We start from the raw sequence: 23,054 nt of genomic DNA on the forward strand, positions 1-23,054 counted from the left end.
GGGGCAGTATAGGATTTTGCGCGGGCAGAGTCAGGCATCAGAGCGAGGGGGAGCTTTAGGGGCGCCCCTTTACGCCTTTCGAGCTGCAGGCGAGTTTGACCGCTTGACGACGAGACGAGACCCTCCCCAGCTCTTTCTTACGCGAGTCGTCTCCATCTCGACGAGGCGCTCGGTAAAAAATATTTTACCGTATGCTCCGGTGACAGCCACTTCTATCACATTAATAACAATACAATGATAATATAATTTTCATATAGGTGTGGTGAAAGTAATCAGCTATGGGCGTGCAAATGTTTCGCCAGAGCGGTGCTTCCATTTCTAGGATGTCACATGGCAAGCAACACCTGATGTTGATGTTGGCTTTAGGATTCGTTTTATCTCCATTATCATCCAAAACTTTTTTAACTTTGCGCCGGTGAGTGCGTGATTCATTTTAGCCTCACTCGATTGAAGAAACACTTGAAGGATGAAGTGTAGCCATCTCTTTCTTCGCTACTTGAATGTAGCCAGCCAGCATCTGTTAGGCTAAGCTGTTCGCATTAACGCGCTTCACGTACCTCCCGGTGACCGCACCACTTTTAACCTTTTTCACTCCGTGATAGTGAGCACACGGAACCTTTCGTCGGCGTCACCCGCGCCTCGAGTCTGTACAATGTTATCATCACCAAACGTATGGGGCACAGCATTTTGTCGCCTGTTCTCGTGTATCCACTCTTCACGATGGCCTAGAATTAGGAAAATAATAGTTTGGCTGGGATGAAATGAGAAGTGCGTAGGGCTGCCTCAAATCTGTAGCTCTCAGAGGACCATGGATCAGTACACTCTAACGTACTCCCAATTTGAGTAACTACGCGAAGGCTACGGCATGCCGTGTGACGCGAGTCACGTGACTCCTCCGGCGGTAGAAAAGCCGAGGGAACACGCAGGGCGTGGATGCGACGACCATGTAGCCCTTTCGGTAGCAGCAAAAGTGGGGGGAGTCGGCCGTGGAATGTCTCGATGATCATGATGAATAGGGTCATCTCCTCTGGGCCGATGACCGCCGTACGCGTACCCCCTACACGAGACCCGCGGCACCTTCAACCTCACTCGGCCAGAGTTTGGCAGGTCCATATCGCAACGTCTATCCTTCTTTTATAAATACAATTATGTGAGACGGCTTGTATTTGTTGACGATAGAATCCGGAGCACATAAGACCCAACTTAAAATCCTAAAAGAGGCTGTTAGCGACACAAATTATAGGATGTAATTATTACAGACTGGACCTGCTTCTTGTGGAGGGGACCATATCGATCGATCCTAAAAAGATAATTTTGGAAAATTCCAATGGTGGAGTATAATTATGAAGCAACTATTAAAATAGAAATGACTACATTGCAAGACAGCTGTTAGGATTTTGCAGAGAAATCAATGCCACTACTGAGGCCATCGGATCCATATTTATATCATATAGACTGTTGATTTGCCTGCTTAATAATTCATCTGAGCACACACACTGTACATTATGGGGACACGGCCAGCTCCTCTAACAGCGACGCATTCTCTACAACGCAACATGCTGTTCCTTTATGTTTCTATCGCACATTTATAGCACAATGAACATTCTTTGCTTGGGTCTCTTGTGCGTTGAGGTTGGCGGTCATGTGGGGTGGAAGCCTTTAGCATTAGATTTATCCCTTCTCTTCAGATCTCCATCTCCTAAAACATACGTTCAGACAAAGCTAAAAAGCTGAAGGAACAAAAGGAAGGCCATCTCCCTTGCTTTTCCATGTGAGATCCAATCTTTCTTTTTTTCGCACACTCGTCTCTCCTTTACATGCTCCTCACACATGGAAGGTCTCATAAAGCATGTATGTATACTACATGCATGGATGGCTTTGTTCCGCTGTATAGCTTTTCATTGACACCACCCACTCCCACATGCATCCATCCATCCATGAAGGCGGGTGACGTGTACCATTTGGTTAGGCCAGCTTTAACCCTAGCACACTCATAGCCATCTGATCCATATCAAGGGGAGGGATATCAGGGCCTCAGAATAATGAGGTACGTGCTCTTCACTAGTTCCCATGCGCTGGTTCTGTGATTGTGGAGGGCACAAACACTCAGGCCAGTGCACGGCTCCCATGTCCTTTGATCAGCCACCCAGTTCTCTCTCTTTGCCTGCATTCCTTGTATCTTCTTCCACCCCTTTCACCCCACTCTCACATCCCATCATGCCACCATTTGTTCAATTACTTTATCCAATTGCCCATGGAGATCCTTTTTCATATTCTGTGACGGATCTTACAGACATGTACAATTTTTGTGTTTTAACAATGGTGAGGCTTGTGGTTGGGCTAAACCAACCTATTAAAAAAAAAAAAAAAAAACTCTCCTACCAAATCTAGATAGATTTCTTTGGTACAGTTTTATATACTACGATATCAGAGGCCATTCGGCTAGAGATAGATCTAGGGATTCTGTTGAGCAGCTCTGTACCATTCTCTTCTCTTCCTTTGCTTCAATAAAGAATGGTAGTAGTGTTAGGCTTCTTGGCGTGTGTAATCTCCTCCATGATTTCAATATTTACGATGATCATGAGTGCTAAGGCTGAGCTTATATTTTGTAGACCTAGGTTTCCAAGGAGAGGAGCCTAAGAAACCTGTCCATCATGATTGGGGGTAAAGATCTCTTGGAAAATGCCAAAATTCCTTGTAGGCCATGACACTTGAAGAAGAGAGTCCCTAGCAAAAATTTTAATAAAGTAATCAAACTTTAATGAACTGGAGAAGGATTCCATCATCAGTAGTATCATAGCCTATATATATACATGACAGTACAGGAGGTCTGATTATGTGATTTCATATGGCTGGTTATGTTGTAATGAGATCAACCCAAAACTTTGTGTCGTTATCCCAATCAAAGTTGGGTTAGTGAGGATCAAACTTTGGCATGAACATCTTGTCAAGAGCAGCAGCACATCTTACACTTGCAAACTCAACAAAGCATATCTTTTTGGTGGACTGGAATCTGATTTAGTCAATGAAGCATCATCCTTGGTCGGCACTCTAGTTAAGAGAGTCCATCATCTCAAGAGATGACCATGTGATAGAAAGATGGCCACAGTGACAGTTCTAGTTAACAAGGAGGGAATCTTTTGGGAGTGGCATACAAGGAAACAACAGCATTATGACTGGAATTGGAGTGAGGGCCAGGGCATGTACCCCTCACCCTGCAATCTCTGCTGTGATGACAGTGAGCACAGGGGCTCGGTTCTGGGGAGAACCAATGAGATGAGGGGCATAAGGCCCCAAGGTTACATCATCCCCTTTGAATGGATGGGGTTGATTTGAGGTCTTGTTACTCTCCCCGCCATGCCTGGGAAAATGAAACCAAAGCTTAAGCCATCTTGTGTGTGTGTGTGTGTGTGTGGCCATGAGACGGTGCCCACCTCACATCTGCCTTCTTGGTTTGTGGATACGAAGCTGTTCATGTAAGGCATAATACAGGGTGATGAAGCAAACTATAATAAGCACACACTCATGTCTTGGAAATAACGATAGTGATATCAACTTACTTAACTACTAGAAAGTAGAAACTATTTATTCTCCGTCTCACACTCGCTAGCTTGATCCGTCTGTTTCATGATTCACATATACACACAGTTGGCACTGTGGATATATATGTTTGCGACTTAATCTGACATGATTGGCGGCCAAGTGGGCTACTGGCATTTCCAGAGAGTAGCAAGGTTATCTCTGAAGACAACAGTGTGACGCAGCCGAAACAGATTATTGAAGGTGAAGGACAGCTTCACTTGCTCGTGATCCCTTCTGCCCTTCGGGTCGATGGTGATGTTATCATCAGCCCACTTAGGTAAACGTATCAGATAACTTACTGTGATTTGATGTTCTTTCTTCAGAGCCATGTTCAGCGAGTGCCAGAATCTGAATCCTCTTCCATTACCTTCTTCTTTGTATATTTGTTTGCATGATATTAGCTGCGGGAATTGCTCGAATGTGGGTAGTCATGACACACATGAGGAGCGGAGGTGCATGCTTTACTTGGAGAATTATCCCTCACAGGACAAACCGTAAGGAAGCTGTCAGAATGCTGAGATCCATCCAATGGCAAAGCAACAGGTTCAGTAATGAGCCACTCCCTGCTGAGCCTACCTTTGGGTGGGGGGGGACAAAGATTCACACTGAAAGCCAGGTGGATCATTATTGTGGCTCTGAGGTCACCAGGTCAATCAGTCAAACTGCCAAACCTGGTATCTATGTGGTGTCAGGAGTGATGACAAATAAGCAACCACTGACACATGAGCATCCGCTGGTTTATCCGATACAACATGATGATGTTGATGATGCAATCGGAGCATGCAGCCCAGCTGCTTGACAATATGACTGAATCAGATCAATGTTTTTGCAATGACTTGAGCATGAGCTAATCTTGCACAAGGAGGAGCAGCAACCTTCCATGTCCCAGAGCAACTTGACTGAGCCAACTTTTGCGCCGATACCAGAAAGTTTCTGCTTGCCCTTGTCAGCTTGTGACTGTCTAGTAGGATTTACAGGCTTCTGAATTGAGAGTTATTATGCAGCAAGGACTTGGATTGTTCTGTCCACCCCACTCATTCCATTATTGCAGTCACTAGGACAATTGTCAGCCTACAAGGTGGCACATTCTGAACAAGCATTGAAGAGCGGTGCAGGACCATCGGCTGGCTGCTTGCCTGCAGCAGCGGTGTGCATCACCTTTAAAGTTTCATTGAGTTGGATCCCAGCTATAGGGGTGATGGTCCCAAGAGTCTCCAACACGTAGGCCTTGCTTGTGCATCGGCACCACACTCCCAGTAATTCATCCGCACTGTTCGATTAGGCTTCACCGGAGTCTGGAGAGACTAATGCATTCTTCAATTGCTGTTGCAGGTGAACTCGGATGATTGTGCCGGCCGTATCGGTAGGAGGGGAGGACCACCGGCCTTGAAGGTGAACACAGGGTTGAGCCAGCATTGAAGCGGAGTGCGGCAGCAGGCTGCATCTCTTGCACTGGTGTGTACCTTCAAAAGCTCCACATATTTGGATTCTAGCTGAGCATGATGGTCCCAAAGGTCTCCTGCTCCGAGGAGGAGAGGGTGACCTTGTTCAAATGGATTCATTGATCCTGGCCAAACTTGTAGGTGAGCTCCAGGTATTCACTTACTTTAATCCGAGAGATACTCCGTGATTCCACCATAATTATATCTATCGGCAGATCTTTCGATGTGGAACAGCAAGATCAAAGCTTGGGTCGTGAGTTGCTCGGCTCCCAACATTGGTCACCCTGCTCGCATGGAGTTGTCAGTCTCATCTACACGGCTCAGTGTTTGCGAGAGAAATGACCAACAAATGGGTTCTTGAACGGAAACGAGATGTATAAAATGCTGCTGTTGTCATGGCTGGAACATCAAAAACCATGCAGTCGGTATCTTCTGCAGGTTTAGACTACTAGAAGACTCGTCTCGGAGAATGTTATAATGAGCATATGGAGGGGGAAAAGGACAGTGTGTGGCCAAGTACGAGGCGGCTTGAAGCCTTCTTCGACGGACAAATTAATAGGTCGATGAGCTTTCGCGGCTCACGAGTGGCGGAGGGGGATAGGTTTATTTGGGAAGACCAGGAACCAAAGACGACGACTGTGACTCTTCTTCGAGGCTGTTGGACGAGATGACTTATCACAATTGTCTGCAGTCAAGCTGAAACACTTTCTACGGTCCGCGGGAAACTGTGCAAGTGTTCATCCCTGAGCTTACGGCCAATGAAATGAAGTGATGAGTCGGCGTCTCTGAGCCCGTGAATGACAAAGCTACAGGATAATTATGATTACACCTCTCTCTCTCTCTCTCTCTCCCCGCGATGCAGAGGACCACCACGGCAACTTCCTTCTATGTGCGCACAAAGTTCCGGAGTTCCCACCTTCACCAGGTTCACACTTCTCTTTGTACTACGCTTGTCCAAACATTTAGAGCCTCCACGAAGGATTGAACTCATCTTTTTCTTACAACAAGGATGACATGTCGCATTGTCATCGTTTGCAGAATGAATCGCATAATGGAAGCTCTGGTTTAGGGGGTCTTCAAGATGGGCTGCAGAGCTCTGGTACAACACGGTTGGATCCATCATCCCTGATTTCATGCTTCATCGGTTCTCAGGTTGGCTTTCGATGTCAATAAATTATAGGATTTACATAAATAAAGGAACATCAATTCTTTTTTCTTAGGGAATATCAAATCTCGTTAATCATCATAATCAATGGGTATTAATTTTTTTTTTTTTTTTTTATGTAGCAACTTTGACATCATGAAAACATAAGACAGCTTAGTAGAAAACAATTTAAAATTGAAACCTAATAAATTAAATTATCATGATGATCATATCTTGGTAAATATGTCTGTTGATGATGAATAGTGGTATGAGAGGTACTAATGGTTAGATTATCAGATTGTGAATAATAGGGTCTCACTGGGGACAGACATGTTGAAGAAAAAAAAAACATATTAGAATATATTCTGTGCTTTTAAAAGTTTACATGATTAGATTTATAAGTTTGAAGAAAACAAAATAGGTACACCCAAAAACTTTTAAGATGGAATAGCTGAGAGTATTATCACAAAGTTGGTCATATGAAATTGATGAACAATAACACAAGATGAGATGCCATTAATTTGCATATATGGCGGTAAGAGCATAAGTAGATTGAAGAAAAACATGAATTCCAATATATATATATATATATATATATATATATATATATATATATATATATATATATATATATATATATATATAAAAGCTTTTGTGTTGCACATCCATTTTGTTGAAATATTCCTAAGCATGAAAAACTAAAAAATAGTTTCATGTTGATTTAGATTTGCATCTTTAGGCATTGTTAGATTGAAGGATTTTAATGGTATGAGAAAATTAAGTTTGATTTTTTTTATATTTTTAAATATATCAAATAACTAAAATCAATTACACATCAAATAAATCCATGTAAAACATAAAAAATCATCAGCAAAGATGACAATAGAATGGACATTCATCCATTACAAGTAAAACGGATAGACACATACTTCAAGATGAACTAAATCTAAAGGTGTATAATAAATAAAATATTAACAAGAAAGGACAGAACAATTTATTTTTCATTTAACAAGACAATATTCAAAATAATGAGAGTAAATGGATCGTGTTTCATAAATTTAATGTAGTATGTAAAAGATTCAATGATGCATGTTTTATAATAGAAATAATTTTCTAAGTAGATACAATTATTATAAAATATGATAGAAGGATATTATTATCATTTATCGTTCAATACGTGTCATTCATGTGGCATCTAGACTAAAAGAAAGACAAAAGTTGCTCTTCAGTCTACTCATGTGGACATCGATCTAAGACAAGCGATTATAGACTATCTATACTCTTGTTGTCTATGTGGACAAAAGACCAAATTGATATGATTAGAGATGGTTAAAAGTTACATTTTCAAAGAATATTTAATAGAATATGTTGTTCCTTGGCTATCATTTATAAAAGCTCACTTTTAACATAGCTAAGGAATCACTTTTCTACCATTAACGATTGTACTCATCTTCATTAGGTTATTAACTTAGGGCATAAGAGAGATTGGCTCATAAAATCTCTTTCGACCTCAATTTTCATATAAGTGGCACCTCAGATGACTTCCTCGATGGCTCGACATTTCTACCTTAGAGGCACCACAAGTAACCCTGTGCATATGGGTTTGAACCATGAGTTGATTTGGACGTCAACGACATCTTCTTATAATATTTTTGGTGCTAGAAGGAGAGCTCAATTTCGTATGAATGTTTGTCCTCTGATCCTCTCAATCAATATTCAAGTAAAGAGATTTTGCCCCTGACCCACAGTACTTTCATCCAAGGGGCTAGCAACCACCTTTTCCACACATCGGTGCACCTATATCGACACAGACTCCAATGTGATATTAGCACCTATTCAACGACTTGGGTCTCTCACCCTTGAGTCACCTCTTGTCTTGGTCGAGGTGTTTTTAAACTTTACTTAGTAAGTATAAATGCTAACAGAGATAATACAGATAGTTGCTTTACTTTTGCCCTAGTTAGTCCAATAAATGATACCACCAACTCAGTTGCAATCTCTAACTACACTACCATTAGAACCCATTAAGATTCCTCGATCTAACACGATATTGACATCTCAGGAACACCTAAGGCTTATCGAACTATCAGTTGAGGGGGTACTTCGGTCCCTGATCATGGAATTTAGCGAACTATACTACCCTCACTCTGCCCAGCTTGAATCTGAGATCCAGTCAGTGGACTCGACGAAGGATTTCCTATGGATTCAATTATAGCAAATAGACCGACGTTTGGAGGAAATATGATGAGAGTTCCAACAATCAAAAGGGGAGTCGTTGGTTGACCCCAGCTCGAGTCGATCACCATTCACCCAAAAAATCTAGGAGGAATCGATTCTAGTGAATTTCTATCTCCTATCCTTGGAAGCGTTCAATGGTAACGTTGACTTGATGGAGAATATTGTATCGTTCTATGCCCAAATATCTTTATTTGGCACCTTGGACGTCTTAATGTGCCACACCTTTTCGATTATATTAAGAGGCTCGACACGAGAATAGTATGCTCGCTTGAAGCCACTTTCCATCTACTCTTTCATTTTGCTTGCGAGGTAGTTCGAATTTCACTTTCTTAGAATGTATTCCCTCAGCCTTCAACAACAAAACCCCTTGGACTCAAGCAAACAAAGGAAGAAATGCTCACAGTCTTTATTTGTTTGGTTCACAAATAAGATCCGAGGTATAGTAGATGCTCGTCCATCCCTTATAATATAGAAATTTATGATGAAGCTCAAGCTCTCTCACCTCTTTTGGTTGTTGATAGGCAGACCATCGACAACCATATCGGATATACCTCAAAGGACCAATCAATATATTATTGCTAAGGCAATGGTCATGAGCAAGCGTAAGGAGTCACATAAGAGGTCAAAGTATGAGTGACCACAATTAGCCCTGACCTAAAAATTATCATAGCAAAGAAAAAAATAAACAATCCGAGTTACCCGCCTAAGGCCCGAGTTTACCTATCTAAATATGACTATAACCAAAATCTTCTAGGAGATAAAGGAGAAGGGGGCTCTTAAGAGACCCTTATCTAACGAAGACCTCGTTGACAAAATAAGATAAGTCCAAGTACTACCGATTCTACTAAGATTATGGTCACGACACCAAAGAATGTTGCCACCTGAAAGAGTATATCGAAGAGCCTATATGGTAGGGGCACCTCGAGTGAATTATTCGAAAGCACTAAAAACCCTCACCTTGAACTTATGGGTTGGTGGAAAAGTAGATTGATGTTATCATTAGTGAACCTAACTCAGTAGGGGGAGGGGGGAAGGGATAGCTTCTCGAGTCATAAGGCTTATGCCTAAGCTACCATTGAAAAGCACATGAGGATAGAGGGTGACCTAAAGACAACTTTCAAGGAGGAAGAGACAGAGTACTCGACCCGAATGATGATGCTGCATTGGTGGTTTTTGTAATGGTGATTAATGCCCAGGTGAAGTGGGTTATGATTGACATAGATAACTATGCTAACATCCTTTACTTTGATGATTTTTGAAAACTTTGGTTGTTAACTAATGACATTATTTCAATGACTTCTTTACTTATGGAGTTTATCGGCGATTCTATCTCCCCTCTTTGGACTATGAATCCACATGTCACATTTGAAGATGATCCTTGCTCCAAAATAATAAGTCTACGGTGACAGATATCCTCTCAACGTACAACACGATCATAGGTCAACCAAACACTAAACAAACTGAGGGTGGTGGTGTCGATTTACCATATGACGATGAAGTTCCCAATGAGGGTTGACATTAGAGAGCTGAGAAGCAACCAAAGGGAGTCATGTCAATGCTACCTAATGGTGTTCTCCCTATCAAAGAAAGCCTAACCTAAGGCACCACCTATGGACTCCCGAGATCTGGCCAAGTTTGTATCACATCCTGAGTCAATGGAGTTGCTGATTGAGGTGCCCCTAGATAAAGCCCGATTTGATCAAACCATCAAGGTAGGGGTGACCCTTCTCGAGGAGAGGTCGGTGTAGCTCATCAACTTCCTTGAGAGAATACTTAGGTGTTCTCATAGTTGCTAAGGGATATGCAGGGAATTAACCCTAATGTAGCTTAACATCACTTGAACTTTTCTCTCAATGCTTGATTGTTCCTAACTACCAATGAGCAATTAGTGAGGAGGTAAACAAATTATTAGGTGCAGGGTTCATTGTCGATATGTAGTGCCCCCAATGACTTTTTTAATATGATACTCATTAAAAAATCTAATTGAAATTAGAGGATATATGTTGACTATACTAATCTCAGCAAAGCATGCCCAAATGATAGCTACCCCTTTTCTCGGATTAACTAGTTGATTGATGTTATCTCGGGTCATGAGTTTCTTATCTTTATAGATGCATTCTTAGGGTACAACCAAATCAAGATGACATCGAAGAATCGAAAACATGCCTCATTCATCATATATCGAGGCACATTGATACTAGGTTATGTCCTACGAGTTTACAAATGTGAGAGAAATAAACTAAAGGATTGTGAGTAAAATGTTCAAGCATCAAATCAAGAGAAACGTAAACATTTATATGGATGACATAATAGTGAAGAACAAGATGGTCGACTTGCTTAAACCAGATTTGGGCAAAAAATTTCAAGTTATGAAAAAATTCAACATGCATCTCAATTCAACCAAGTGTATCTTTAGAGTCAATTCAAGAAAGTTTCTCGAGTTCGTCATGTATCAGAGAGGAATATATGCAAACCCTAAGATGGTACGAGTCATATTGAAGATACATCTACTTCGATCAATAAGGGAGGTTCAACAGTTAACAAGTCGACTAGTAGTCGTGACCACACCCGGCATCGCCATCAGTGCAGGTGTGATCGCACTCGAGGGCCTATTTTGGTGCGGTCGGTTGCTCGCCCTCGGTAGTGGATCCCTCTCCAACCCCTGCTCGCTCCTTCCCTCTTCTCCTCCATGCGGCCTTCTGTTAGGATCGGAGCGGTACTAAGAGGAGGGGGGGGGGGGGGTGGGGGGTGAATTAGTGCAGTGGATTAAAACTCGTAAGTTTGAAAACGATTTTGTAAATGTGTAGAGATTTCGATTCGATAAAGAATGACTTAGTAAAAGTAGCTCGAGTAAAGTAAAGAGATGAAAGCTAAGAGCTTACTGCTAAGTAAATAAAGGTTTTAGAAAGTTAAACACTCACACATCCAAGGAACACAACAATTTTAAAGTAGTTCGGTCAAATAACCTACATCCACTTGCGAAGCCTTCTTTGATGAGGCTCTCAACTTCCATTAGCAAATCACTTTGAAGGGGAAGGACCAAATACCCCTCTTACAACCTTTTTATAAGTGGTTCACACTCTTACATATTTTTCAAAGAGAAAGAGGGAGGTGAACATTTAAGTTATTGAAAACAAGATTTTACTAGACTTTTTCTCACTTTCTAACTTCTCAAAAAGGTGTATTCTCTACTGAGAATTGAAGGATATTTATAGACCCCAGGAAGATTCAAATTTGGGCTCTAAATTTTGAATTTCTTTTGGGTTCCCGGAGCTGGCGGTGCCACCGTTTGTCGGTGGCACGGTGGCATCACCTGTCAATGTCACATTGACCGTTTACTGGCAGTGCCACCGCCCGACCTTTCGGGTGCTGGGCGGTACCACTGCCTGACCTTTTGGGATCTGGGCGGTGCCACCGCCCGTCCTTATGGGTCACTGGTTGGGCTCGCCCAAACCAGTCCATATTCGAGCCCAGTTTGCCCCTAACAATGTTATAGGATTAACTCTTAATCCTAACCTTAATTACATGCAAACTACGAAATTAAGACATAGTCCTAAGCAGGTTTTTAACCGGCAACGTCGAGTTTCCTTCCGCCGAGCTTTCCGATGGACTTCCGATGCACCATCGGATTTCTTCCGGCGGACTCCCAACAGGCTCCCGGTCTTGTGGCAAGTTCAGCGAGTCTTTGGCAAGTAGTCGAACCTTCTCGGTGATCTCCACGAACCTTCGACGATCTCTCCGACGAACTTCCAAAAACTTCGGCAAGTCCCCGATTTCTTCTCGGTTAGTTCCGACAGCACTTCTGACGAATCTTAGGACTCTCGGCGGACTCTCGAACATCCATCGAACTTGACTCCGGTAGACTTACTTTATGTCTTCAAGCTATCGTAGTTAATCCTGCATAAAAGTAAAACACACTTCGATCTAGACAATTAATCCTAAGCATTTAATCAAGTTATCCGGCATGTCATTGGTCCCTCGACGCTTCATCCGATTCTTCGGCGCATCGTCCTCTCCTACAGCCTATTGCCCAATCGGCCAGTTGACTCCGCAACTCCGATATCCTTGGCGCAATGTCCGCTCTTCTTGGCCCGATGCCCGAATCTACGACCTGAAGCCTTCTGTCGATACTTCGACCGATCCACCGGCCCGATGTCCAATCTTTTGACATGTTCCTCCGGCATAACATGATTTTCCTGCTTTAATTGTCTCATCCTGATTGAAGCAACCTGCATCACTCAAAACGCAGATTAAAACATAAACACATATCGATTAGTTTCATCATCAAAATACGAGATTCAACACCTTCTTCTTCACCGGCGCCGCCTGCACCGACCCTAGGCTCGGGTTGTCCGCCGCCATAGCATCGTCTTCATTAGACTGTGACATGCATCAATCGCAGCCCGCTGCCTCGCTGTCAACTGTCAATCCTCAGCTCCTACTAAGAGCTAATCGCTGTAGATTTCTCCACCAAATCACTGCAGATTCCTCCTACTACAGCTTCCTCCTCTATTGCAGCATCGTTGCAGCTACCACCTCTGTTGTAGCATCGTTGCAACTACCTCCTCTGCTATAGCATCGCTGCAGATTTTTTTTTCTATTGCAACATCACTGTAGCTTCCTCCTCTACTGCAACTTTCTCCTCTACTATAGCATCGCTACAGCTTCCTCCTCTGCTACAACTTTCTCCTCTACTATAGCATCGCTGCAGATATTTTTTCTGCTGCAACATCACTGTAGCTTCCTCCTCTACTGCAACTTTCTCCTCTACTATAGCATCGTTGCAGATTTTTTTTCTACTGCAACATCACTGTAGCTTCCTCCTCTACTGCAACTTTCTCCTCTACTATAGCATCGCTGCAGCTTCCTCCTCTGCTACAACTTTCTCCTCTAATATAGCATCGCTGTAGCTTTCTCCTCTGCTGCAGCTACCTCCTCTATTGTAGCTTTCTCCTCTACTGTAGCATCACTGCAGCTTTCACAACAGTCGCAACCGCAGCCGCAATAGTCGTAGCTGTCGCCATCGCAACCGCAGCAGTAGTAGCGATTTGCTCTTGCCCTACTCACGAAGCCTCTCGCTCGTAAACTGCTTGCTTTGCATCGATCCAAGATTGGTATCATTGTTAGGAGCATCATCTTGCGGGGGCATGATAACAGATAAGAAGATTTTCATAACTATATGAGTAAATCTTTTTACTCTGATAAGATTTCCTTAACTGTATGAGGAAATCTACTCTGTTGAGGGAAATCCTCCCTCTTAATATGTATAAATAGGATAATATGTATAAATAGGGGGAGAATAACTTCAATGTAAAATAACTTCTTCAATAATTCTTCTTGTCTGCTTTGCATCGATCCAAGATTGGTATCATTGATAAAAGTATCATCTTGCGTTACTCTGATAAGATTTTCCTAACTGTATGAAAGAAATCTACTCTATCGAGGGAAATCCTCCCTCTTAATTTATATAAATAGGAGGAGAATAACTTGAACGTAAAACAACTTCTTCAATAATACTTCTTGTCTTCTATTCTTGAGTCCTCTAAAGTATAGGTTAGATTCAATAAAAAAAAAATACAACTCATCTAAAGCGAGAGTCGCCGGAGACATAAAAAATGAAGCCATGATAAAAAGTGTTGAATAAATGAAGCCATGATAAAAAGCGATTATCTTTCAATTATATGTCCAATTTGAAACAAATATATTCTTTGATCTCTGCAAATACCATTAAACACTTTTTGAGATTAAACTAAGGATTGCTTTATATATTTAAATCAATAAAAGTACAATATTATAATATTATTTAGCCAAGTCTTCTAAAGTATAACGAACAAATAAAAACAAAAAACAAAAAAAATATATTCTCCCGCTCTTTCCATACAATCCTCATTTGAGAATTTGGAATCAACTTTGAACAATAGTTTAAATCACCTGACGTACCTGAAACTAGCTAAGTAGTAAAGCAATATCAACAATCATGAAAGAGAGGCAAATATTACCCAAAAAAAAAACACACATTTCCCTCAAGAAAGAATAGGCCTACGGAAATAAAAAGCAAAAGGAACACACATGCAGAGATCCACATTTGGCATGTTTTAATTTAAGTTACTCTAAAAAATACATCATGAAAAAAGAACTCATGTTAGACTACATGCTAAATGTCAAAGCTAAACAAAAGTTGCTGATATTTGCTAAATCCAAAACAAACTAGTAGAAAAACATAATTTTGTTACAAACCAACCACAGGTTCACAATCAGAACAACAAAAGTCGCAGATTTAGTAAAGCATGCATATCCGCTAACACTATGAATTCATCCAATGGAAATGGAAGGATCACTCCTTGGAGGACTTGTTAATGAGTGACTTGTGAATGTGAGGTATGACTCCACCACCAGCAATAGTGCCCTTGATGAGGGTGTCGAGCTCCTCATCCCCTCGAATGGCTAGCTGAAGATGGCGTGGAGTAATACGCTTCACCTTAAGATCCTTGCTCGCATTCCCTGCAAGCTCCAATACTTCAGCTGTCAAATACTCCAATATTGCTGCCGAGTACACAGCTGCCGTGGCACCAACACGACCATTAGCTTGAATCCTCGACTTCAGTTGCCGATGAATTCTGCCGACAGGGAACTACGGAGCACACAACAACAATTTAGGATCATGCAGATATAATATTTTAATGAATTCTAACAACAAGCCTGAACAACTAACAGATAAGTTTTTTCCCTATTTTCCTTGAGAGTATCTACTTTACAGATAAGTTTCATCAACACATATGGTGATCACACAGAAAATGTAGCAGACGGATATCTCACCATGTAAGCATTAGGTGAGTACAATCTACTTAAGTCATATAATCTAACTTCTTGACTTCAAAAGAAACAGAGATTATAACATGATTTTTTAGATCAACACTAAAGAGCTTACAAATTTGAAAGATATTAAGGTTATGTCAATAATGAAGAATGAAATTAGCAGACAGGGATATCTCACCATGTAAGGATTAGGTGAGTACAATCTACTTAAGTCATATAATCTAACTTCTTGACTTCAAAAGAAACAGAGATTATAACATGATTTTTTAGATCAACACTAAAGAGCTTACAAATTTGAAAGATATTAAGGTTACATCAATAATGAAGAATGAAATTAGCAGACAGGGATATCTCGCCATGTAAACATTATGTGAGTACAATCTACTTAAGTCATATAATCTAACTTCTTGACTCCAAAAGAAACAGAGATTATAACATGATTTTTTAGATCAACACTAAAGAGCTTACAAATTTGAAAGATATTAAGGTTACGTCAATAATGAAGAATGAAATTAGCAGACAGGGATATCTTGCGATGTAAGCATTATGTGAGTACAATCTACTTAAGTCATATAATCTAACTTCTTGACTTCAAAAGAAACAGAGATTATAACATGATTTTTTAGATCAACACTAAAGAGCTTACAGATTTGAAAGATATTAAGGTTACGTCAATAATGAAGAATGAAATTACAAAAATTACAAAACTGATGCTCGATTCTCAGGAGCAATTCTTCAGAACCCTACTGCCTAAAAGGTAAGCGAATAGGAACAAGCTAGATAACCATGCAAAATGTTAATTAACAGTACACAATCAAGTTTATTATTCCCACTTACCAAGTGTTTCCATCATTGAAATAAGACAATGCGACAATGATAACAACAAGACCAAAACGTAAAGTCCCAACTATTTAAAGTATATGGATCACAGAAATAAGAAATTGCCAAATTATAAAACATTAAATTTTAAGTATTATTTATCAGTGTAAATCCCTAGACAATCAGAAATCACACAAGTACAAACACTCAAAGAAGCCGATATCTTACTATCAGAACAGCATCACTGCCAGGATAACATCAACTATACCCTTCGGCAAATGAACAGTTCATAAGAACCTAACAATAAATATGCGCCCCATGTAACAGAAATTTTAATACATAGAACTATCTTATTTGACCCATCTACAAGCAGGATGAGCTTTTATCAACCATTTTCTATCAAGAAAATAAGTATATGATAGCCCAAGGTCACAAAACAAGTTTACAACAAGCTTATCGTCATATTTGCCATAAGCAAACACCCAAGAGCTTCAGCCTCATAACAATTTGTTGATGCCATAATGTCCTTTATTCCAAGTATTTCAAATATCAATGTCGTAACAAGGTTCAATGAACTGTTACTTTACCAATGATATGCTGAAGCTCATACACACGCACTAGTTAACTCACAATAAAAAAAAAAAGAAAATGACATATTTGAATTTGTAGCCTAGACTTAAGAAAACGTTTTATCATCTAGGTTGTGTAGGCTATTTAACGTCCATCCATAACCAGCAGTCACAAGTTGTCAATCAAGCTCATCTTAAGTTGAAATGGATATACTAAGATAACTCTGAATCCTGAAATGATACTTGCAATAATCATGTCAGAAACATATGACCAAACCCAACATCTGATGCCCATTGAAATCTGACTGACCTAAATATCTAGTCTGATAAACTGATTGATCCAGTCAACTCAAAGATGACACTGACCAGCCATTATCAACATAATTCAGATCATTTACAACACCAATATTCAACAAATGGAACCTAATTAACCCATTTATATGATCCAAACACATCACATTAACATGTAGCAAAAATTTCTCAGCCTACATTGAAAATAATATTTTTTAATATTAATAAGGAAGAAAGATAATATCAGCATTCATGCTACTTAAGAATAATACAATGAGCTGAAGTAAATTAATCAGCATAAGGCCAAGCAGAAAGAGAAAACAAAAAAACTAGATTTAGACAAGCACAAAGAACCTTGATGATTAGAAGATGCAAAGTGACTCTTCTTTTGCAAGAAAGCTCCTCTTTGTAAGCAATTTATGGAGCAAATGGTGGCAGCCCACGGCTGTATGATAGTGGGAGAAAAACGAACAAAAGACAACCACCAATAAAGATGGAACGATGTGAGAGGAGATGGAGATCAAATGTTCTAGTTGGAATTAGGTGATGGAGGTGACACAAGTAGCTTCTAATGATAAAGAGAAGGGAGACAGAGGAGAACCAAGAGACGTCAGTGATAACCAAGGAGAACTATAGTGGTGAAGGGTTTCAACCGGAGCAGGAAGTATGTTCAAGGCCCCATGGCACTCAACATCAGTTAGTTACCCACCTTTTATGGACTTAAATCAGAGATTAAATTGATATCCAGAACGTATAGGAAAAGAGGAAGCAAACATAGCTAGTTCACGAAAGAAAAGAAACCCTTGCAATGGAGCGACTGTCGTTTGTTATGGCAATAAATGTCAAAATTAACAAATTGTTGCCATAACAACACAGATATGAGTCGATTTACATAAAATCCGCTTTAAAAAAAATATTGGACTATTATATCAAATTTTGATCAATTTAGTGATTGTATAAAGAGAGGCAGCAATGAAAGATATAAATCTTTACGTCATGAACATGACAACTATGCTCATAGACCTTGGCTTAGGGTAACTAACACCAACGATGAAATGGAAGTCCAGAAAAAAAAGTAGCATCACGGTTTCATACCTAGAGCATTTGGTAGAAATGGGCAAAAATAAGAAAAGATAAGAAAAAGTTTGGACACACAGAATGATAATTTTAAAAAGAAAGAGGAGTTCGGCAGAGAAAAAGGGACTTGAACTAGGATTGAAAAGGTTGGTATAAAGGAGTTCCATCCCGCTACAAGAAAAAGTGGGTCCCATCCTACCCCATGGTTGCATCCATTCTAGATTGCAAGCTAAGTTAGAAGAATTCCATTTCACCAGCCAAATGCTACACAGTAATGAATGGTCACATTAAACTCAATCAAAGGAGTTTAACGAGGATATCCCAGAATAAAACGGCCCATCTAAATAGTGGGTAATAATAACCTTCTTCCATTTACCTACTAACCCACATAATCCACCCATTAGCATCCAAAAAAAAAAAAGAGACCAGAACAGCAGAACAGGATAATCTATATAATTAGTTAATCATTTTAACCCCAAACCAAACACAGGATCGAGCAGCTCATTTCATGAAAATACTTTACCTGCCTAAGAACTTTTAACTTATTTTTGTTTGGCAGAACAACCATGATAAGTATCACCAGACAAAAGAAATAACCCCACCCAATCAAATGGGACCTAGTGTTGGAAAACACTCCAAGCAAAAGCGAACAGATGGCAACCACCCTTTAATGCCAATAGCGAACAGTTTTACTCTCAGCAAGTAAAACTTAAGTTTACAAGAACGGCAACCACCCTTTAATGCTAACAGCGAACAGTTTTACTCTTAGCAAGTAAAACTTAAGTTTACAAGAACAGCCCTTTAATGCTCTTAGTTCTGTTTGTGTTGGGGGAAGAGAGAAAAGAACATCTCAAAGGCAAATAGCCACAAGAAATGTTCCGCATAAAAAATATGATCCTAAACGAATAATAAAACTATTTTAATTACCCAGATTGATCCAACATATCAAATATCCTTTCAGAATCCACTGCATGTTAAATTGCCACCATTTTTAGCTGTCTAAATCAACAATAATTCACTTTAATAAAAGGGTAGTGCACTTGCAAGGGAGGCATATTGTGCCAAAATGACTTGACAACAGCAAGATGAATCGAACAGTCCCATGTAAACGTAACCAACCATTCACAGCCAACTTTCTCGGAGAACGAACCCTCGTATACGGAAAGCAGAAGACGATGACGAAGAGTAGAAAAGAGGTGAACAGATCTTACCTGCAACCCGGCTCGGGCAGACCGGGAAATCGGCTTCTTCTTGTCTTTGTCCTTGTTCGCCGCCGTGGTCTTCGCCGCGAGGAGCCCCTTTCCTCCTTTTCCCGCCATCTCTCGACCCACTAAAGCCCAAACAAGCGAAGCAAATCCAGATCAGAACATAAAAAAGCCCAAGAATCGCATCTACAACACTAAATCCACGAATAACACCTCCGCTAACGACAGCCGAAAACCAGAAACAGCAGTAGAGCAGAGGAATTTGCCGAACACCCCCTCGAGAACCCAAAATCGGACACCGATCACGAAGGGACAAAACTGATAGGCCCGATCAGAGCCAGGAGGTGAAGAAACCCTAACCGAATCCACAAGGAAAAAGCCCAAGATCGGAATCAAAAGGGAGGGAGGGAGGGAGGAAAGGACGGAAAGAGCGGACGAGAAGTTACCTCTGCCTCCCTCTCGCGCTTTCTTATCTCGAAGCCGAAGCGGGCGTGAGGGAAGTCAGAAAACAGAAACCGATGAGGGGGTGTAATAGGAATAAAAATAATGGAGATCGGGGGAGAGTCTGGTCGGTGGAAGGCGGTTACTTTTACAAGGCCAATAGGAACTTTCCAGAAACGCAAAATTTCTCTTCTACCCTCATTAGTTTGTCTCTATTACGGAGAAAGCGCGTCAGGAGAGTCAGAACGTCTAAATGACGAAAATAATCTCAATGCACGGTTTGGTTGACTTCATTGTTGGGCTAAACCCAGACATCCGGCCCGGATCATTTTTATCCCGATCCATTTCGAGGGTTCCGATGATGGAAACACAATCCAGTTAAACGAACATATCGGATCAGTGTCGTTGACGGAGTCCTATAACCCGATAATCCAATAATAAATTTCAAGTATGACCCTCATTCTTATGCCAAATTGTGCGAGGAAGAAGGGGTTTCGAAACATTATCCATCATTATATAAATTGCGGAACCAAATGGACAAATTACACAACAGAAAACTGTAAAATTTGGTCATTCTTAGTGTCAGTGGAGATTGCAGGCTGTGGAAAGAAAAGGTGTGGCTTCTTGTTCTAGCAAACAGCCAGATGCTGATTCTATTATGGAGAAAAGGCTGAGACTGATGTGGTAATGAAGGATCTTGCTGTGGGATTTGTTTCTGAGAGCTCTAAATAATTTTAGTGGTCATTTTACATAACCTTTGAGGATAATTTTATTGTCCCAGCAAAGTGTTTTTTAAGCAGAATTTTTTTGGCTTAGGCTTGACCATATCAGAAGTGGCTGTACATCAACAAGGAAATGGATGAGGCCAAAATGACTTCCAGTTTGGCACAATGGGAATTGTTACTTCTCAATGCAGACATTCATGACTCTTGCCTACCTTGTGTGTTGTCAACAAGGCAGGAACTCCATCCTTAATGATATATGGGGCTATCTCTGGATAAGGCCACACTAAAGAAGTCATCAATCTTAGCACTTGAGAACATGATGTTCTACTTCTTCCTACCAACCTCATTAGCAATAGTCATAATATTGGTAGTCTGAACAATCAGTGCTGATGCAACTGACAGCCAGATAATTGAGCCATTTGTGTATCAAAAACTGGCACCAGCAAAAGTTCAGTTTAGCAGAGGAGAATAAAAGAAAGAAGAAGAAAAAAAAAGACATCTGTAGATGTTGCCAAGTTTTAGTTTGGGTTGGCTCAAACTAAAAGTCATTTGTCATCAAATCTTATGATATTTCACATTTGCCTTGGTTGATACCAGCTATCGAAAACTTAAACCACCAAAATGTTGGTGGCCAACTCCCCCCGATTTATCGATTCCGGTTTGATGAGAGTAAGCTAACCAGAACACTTCAGAAGACACTTTTAACAATAAGTAAACAGCTTGATTCTGCCTTGAACAATTTAAAGCACAGATAGAGAAAACAAGGTAATCAACTTTATTGAACTCTCTTAAGTAATTCAGCATTCTCAACTTACATATATGAACGAGTTGTTGATCAATGTTTGTCAGAGTAATTTAGTCAGATGTGGTGCTGTAGAACAATCTTCTGGCATAAGCAGATTAAAGAGCAGTCTTGAGCACAATTACCTTATGGCCAGTATGTATGAAGTATAGCAATCAAAGTGACATGATGCTATTATTTATGTTTTGACATGAATATTTCATCAAAATAACTCATCTCTTGTTTGCATTAGTACAATCAATGTAAAATATGAGGAACGCATCCTTTGACATGGAGGTTATTGATAATGGCTATTTCAAAAGGCATTAACTTTACTTTTAGTTGACCTTTTTTTTCCTTTTTATCCTTTTGTAATTTACAATATGTTAGTTCTTAAGTAGCTTAAGCTCAGACCAGCAGACAACAATGACCAACAAACAAAACCAACATTTTAGTCTACTTTTCCCTTCTTCACTGCAGAAACTTTCTTTTTAGCTGACCATATGCTGTGGAATATTGCAAGTTGAAATGATACATCATATGCTGTCACTCTAAAGAGAGAACATGAGAGACTCATAATCATGACATTGTAGGTGAATTAGACCACCACCCCCAACTAGCTTTAGAAAGAGAACATCTGCCTTTAAAGTTACTCAAAATCATTGAATGTGGCCCACCAGTCACCTATTATTCAATTTCCCAAAACTGGATCCAAGAATTTGATTATATAGCTTTTACTGTGATCTGAGAGTTTTTTTTCTTTTTCTTTTCTGTGATGCAATTTCTCATAGTTCCAACACTTGAACAACAAGCTTCCTTAATACCACTTGTTATTTCTCCCAGGACACCTTGATACAAGATTCAAGAAAGTTGCAAGAATTGATGTGTCTATAGTTTTGTGAAGGGAGGGCAAGCAAGCACATGGTTTTGGGACCATCCTTGGGTGCTCCATGACCATGACTTCCTTCTGAACCAAAGCTATGAGAGATGTTACTGAGAAGAAAGTTTGAGCAGGAAAGAACTAATGTCTATATATAAATATAGCAACAGTTGAGAGCTGAAGGGCCTTGAGGCTCCTACAAGATTAGGACATCTCATCCAACTCTGGGGTCTACAACAGAACCTATTTATCATCTTCAACAGTAAAGCTTTTGTGTCAAGGGAACTGCACAACTCCAGCAATCATCGTGGCCATTTCCACAAGGCCGATCAAAACATAGTGTTTTATGTCTCATTCCTTCATTTTGTTGTAACATATGCACTCAAGTAAACCATAAATTTATCATCCGAATAAAATAAATAGTATATTATTTTTGTTGCAAAATATGTCAACTCTCCACTGATGCCACTATGCAAATTTACGTTAATTTCACGAAACATTTTTTGCAAAGGTGCGTCCATGTTCAACACGTATTTATTGTACGGCGATGTGACGCTTCTCAAAGGGGCCCGCATGAATGCAATTATATAAGTGTATATATCCATGTCGATACGTCATAAGTTTGACAGGGACGAGTACACCAACATGGAGATGACTTGTCCCCAAGCGAGAATGACTTGATCGATGCACCTTTCTTGTGAATGTGGTTAACCGCGTCACATCTCCGGATAAGCAAGTCTAGCGGCACGCAATGCTCGAGTCCCCTCGACGCTTCCGTCCCCGATTGGACGCCAAGCGCTGTGCACGGCCCACACGCTTCGTCACCCCGACAATGTTAGTCACCTCCATCTTTTAATTATTTTTATGGATTAATTACTTGCTCGTATGCAATTCCTTCCGTCACCCTCGCATTAACTATGCCAGCAAGTTAGCATATATATCTGGACGCGTGTCGAGATCTTACGGTGCCAGGAATGGTGGTTTCCTTGATCGACTTCATTGATCCCGCGCGCAACGGTTTGAAGGACGGAATAAACGGGAAGC

General features: G+C 40.4%; 1 protein-coding gene and 1 long non-coding RNA gene across 4 annotated transcripts; one reads left to right on the forward strand and one right to left on the reverse strand.

Moving 5' to 3' along the window:
- The first annotated feature begins 3,659 nt into the window (after nt 1-3,659).
- Nucleotides 3,660-6,299, forward strand: LOC108953600 (uncharacterized). The gene is made up of 4 exons (XR_010498639.1): nt 3,660-3,859; nt 3,984-4,838; nt 4,915-5,949; nt 6,063-6,299. It is a non-coding gene; the product is annotated as an uncharacterized LOC108953600 (long non-coding RNA).
- Nucleotides 6,300-14,476: 8,177 nt separating this feature from the next.
- Nucleotides 14,477-19,766, reverse strand: LOC103996154 (probable histone H2A variant 3). 3 transcript variants are annotated; one of them, XM_009417006.3, is made up of 4 exons: nt 19,630-19,687; nt 19,397-19,538; nt 19,190-19,308; nt 14,477-15,037 (listed from the first exon to the last, which is right to left on the reverse strand). In XM_009417006.3, the coding sequence occupies exons 3-4, from the start codon at nt 19,295-19,297 to the stop codon at nt 14,741-14,743; spliced, it is 405 nt and encodes a 134-aa protein (XP_009415281.1). In that variant the 5' UTR covers nt 19,298-19,308; nt 19,397-19,538; nt 19,630-19,687; the 3' UTR covers nt 14,477-14,740. The 3 variants fall into 3 exon arrangements, with proteins under 3 accessions (XP_009415281.1, XP_009415282.1, XP_065018067.1); XM_009417007.3 differs by lacking the exon at nt 19,397-19,538 and having other exon boundaries at nt 19,630-19,766; XM_065161995.1 differs by having other exon boundaries at nt 19,397-19,663.
- Nucleotides 19,767-23,054: the final 3,288 nt, after the last annotated feature.

The sequence above is a fragment of the Musa acuminata genome, chromosome BXJ3-8 (assembly GCF_036884655.1).
Source record: "Musa acuminata AAA Group cultivar baxijiao chromosome BXJ3-8, Cavendish_Baxijiao_AAA, whole genome shotgun sequence".
In the NCBI taxonomy this organism is placed as follows: Eukaryota; Viridiplantae; Streptophyta; class Magnoliopsida; order Zingiberales; family Musaceae; genus Musa; species Musa acuminata.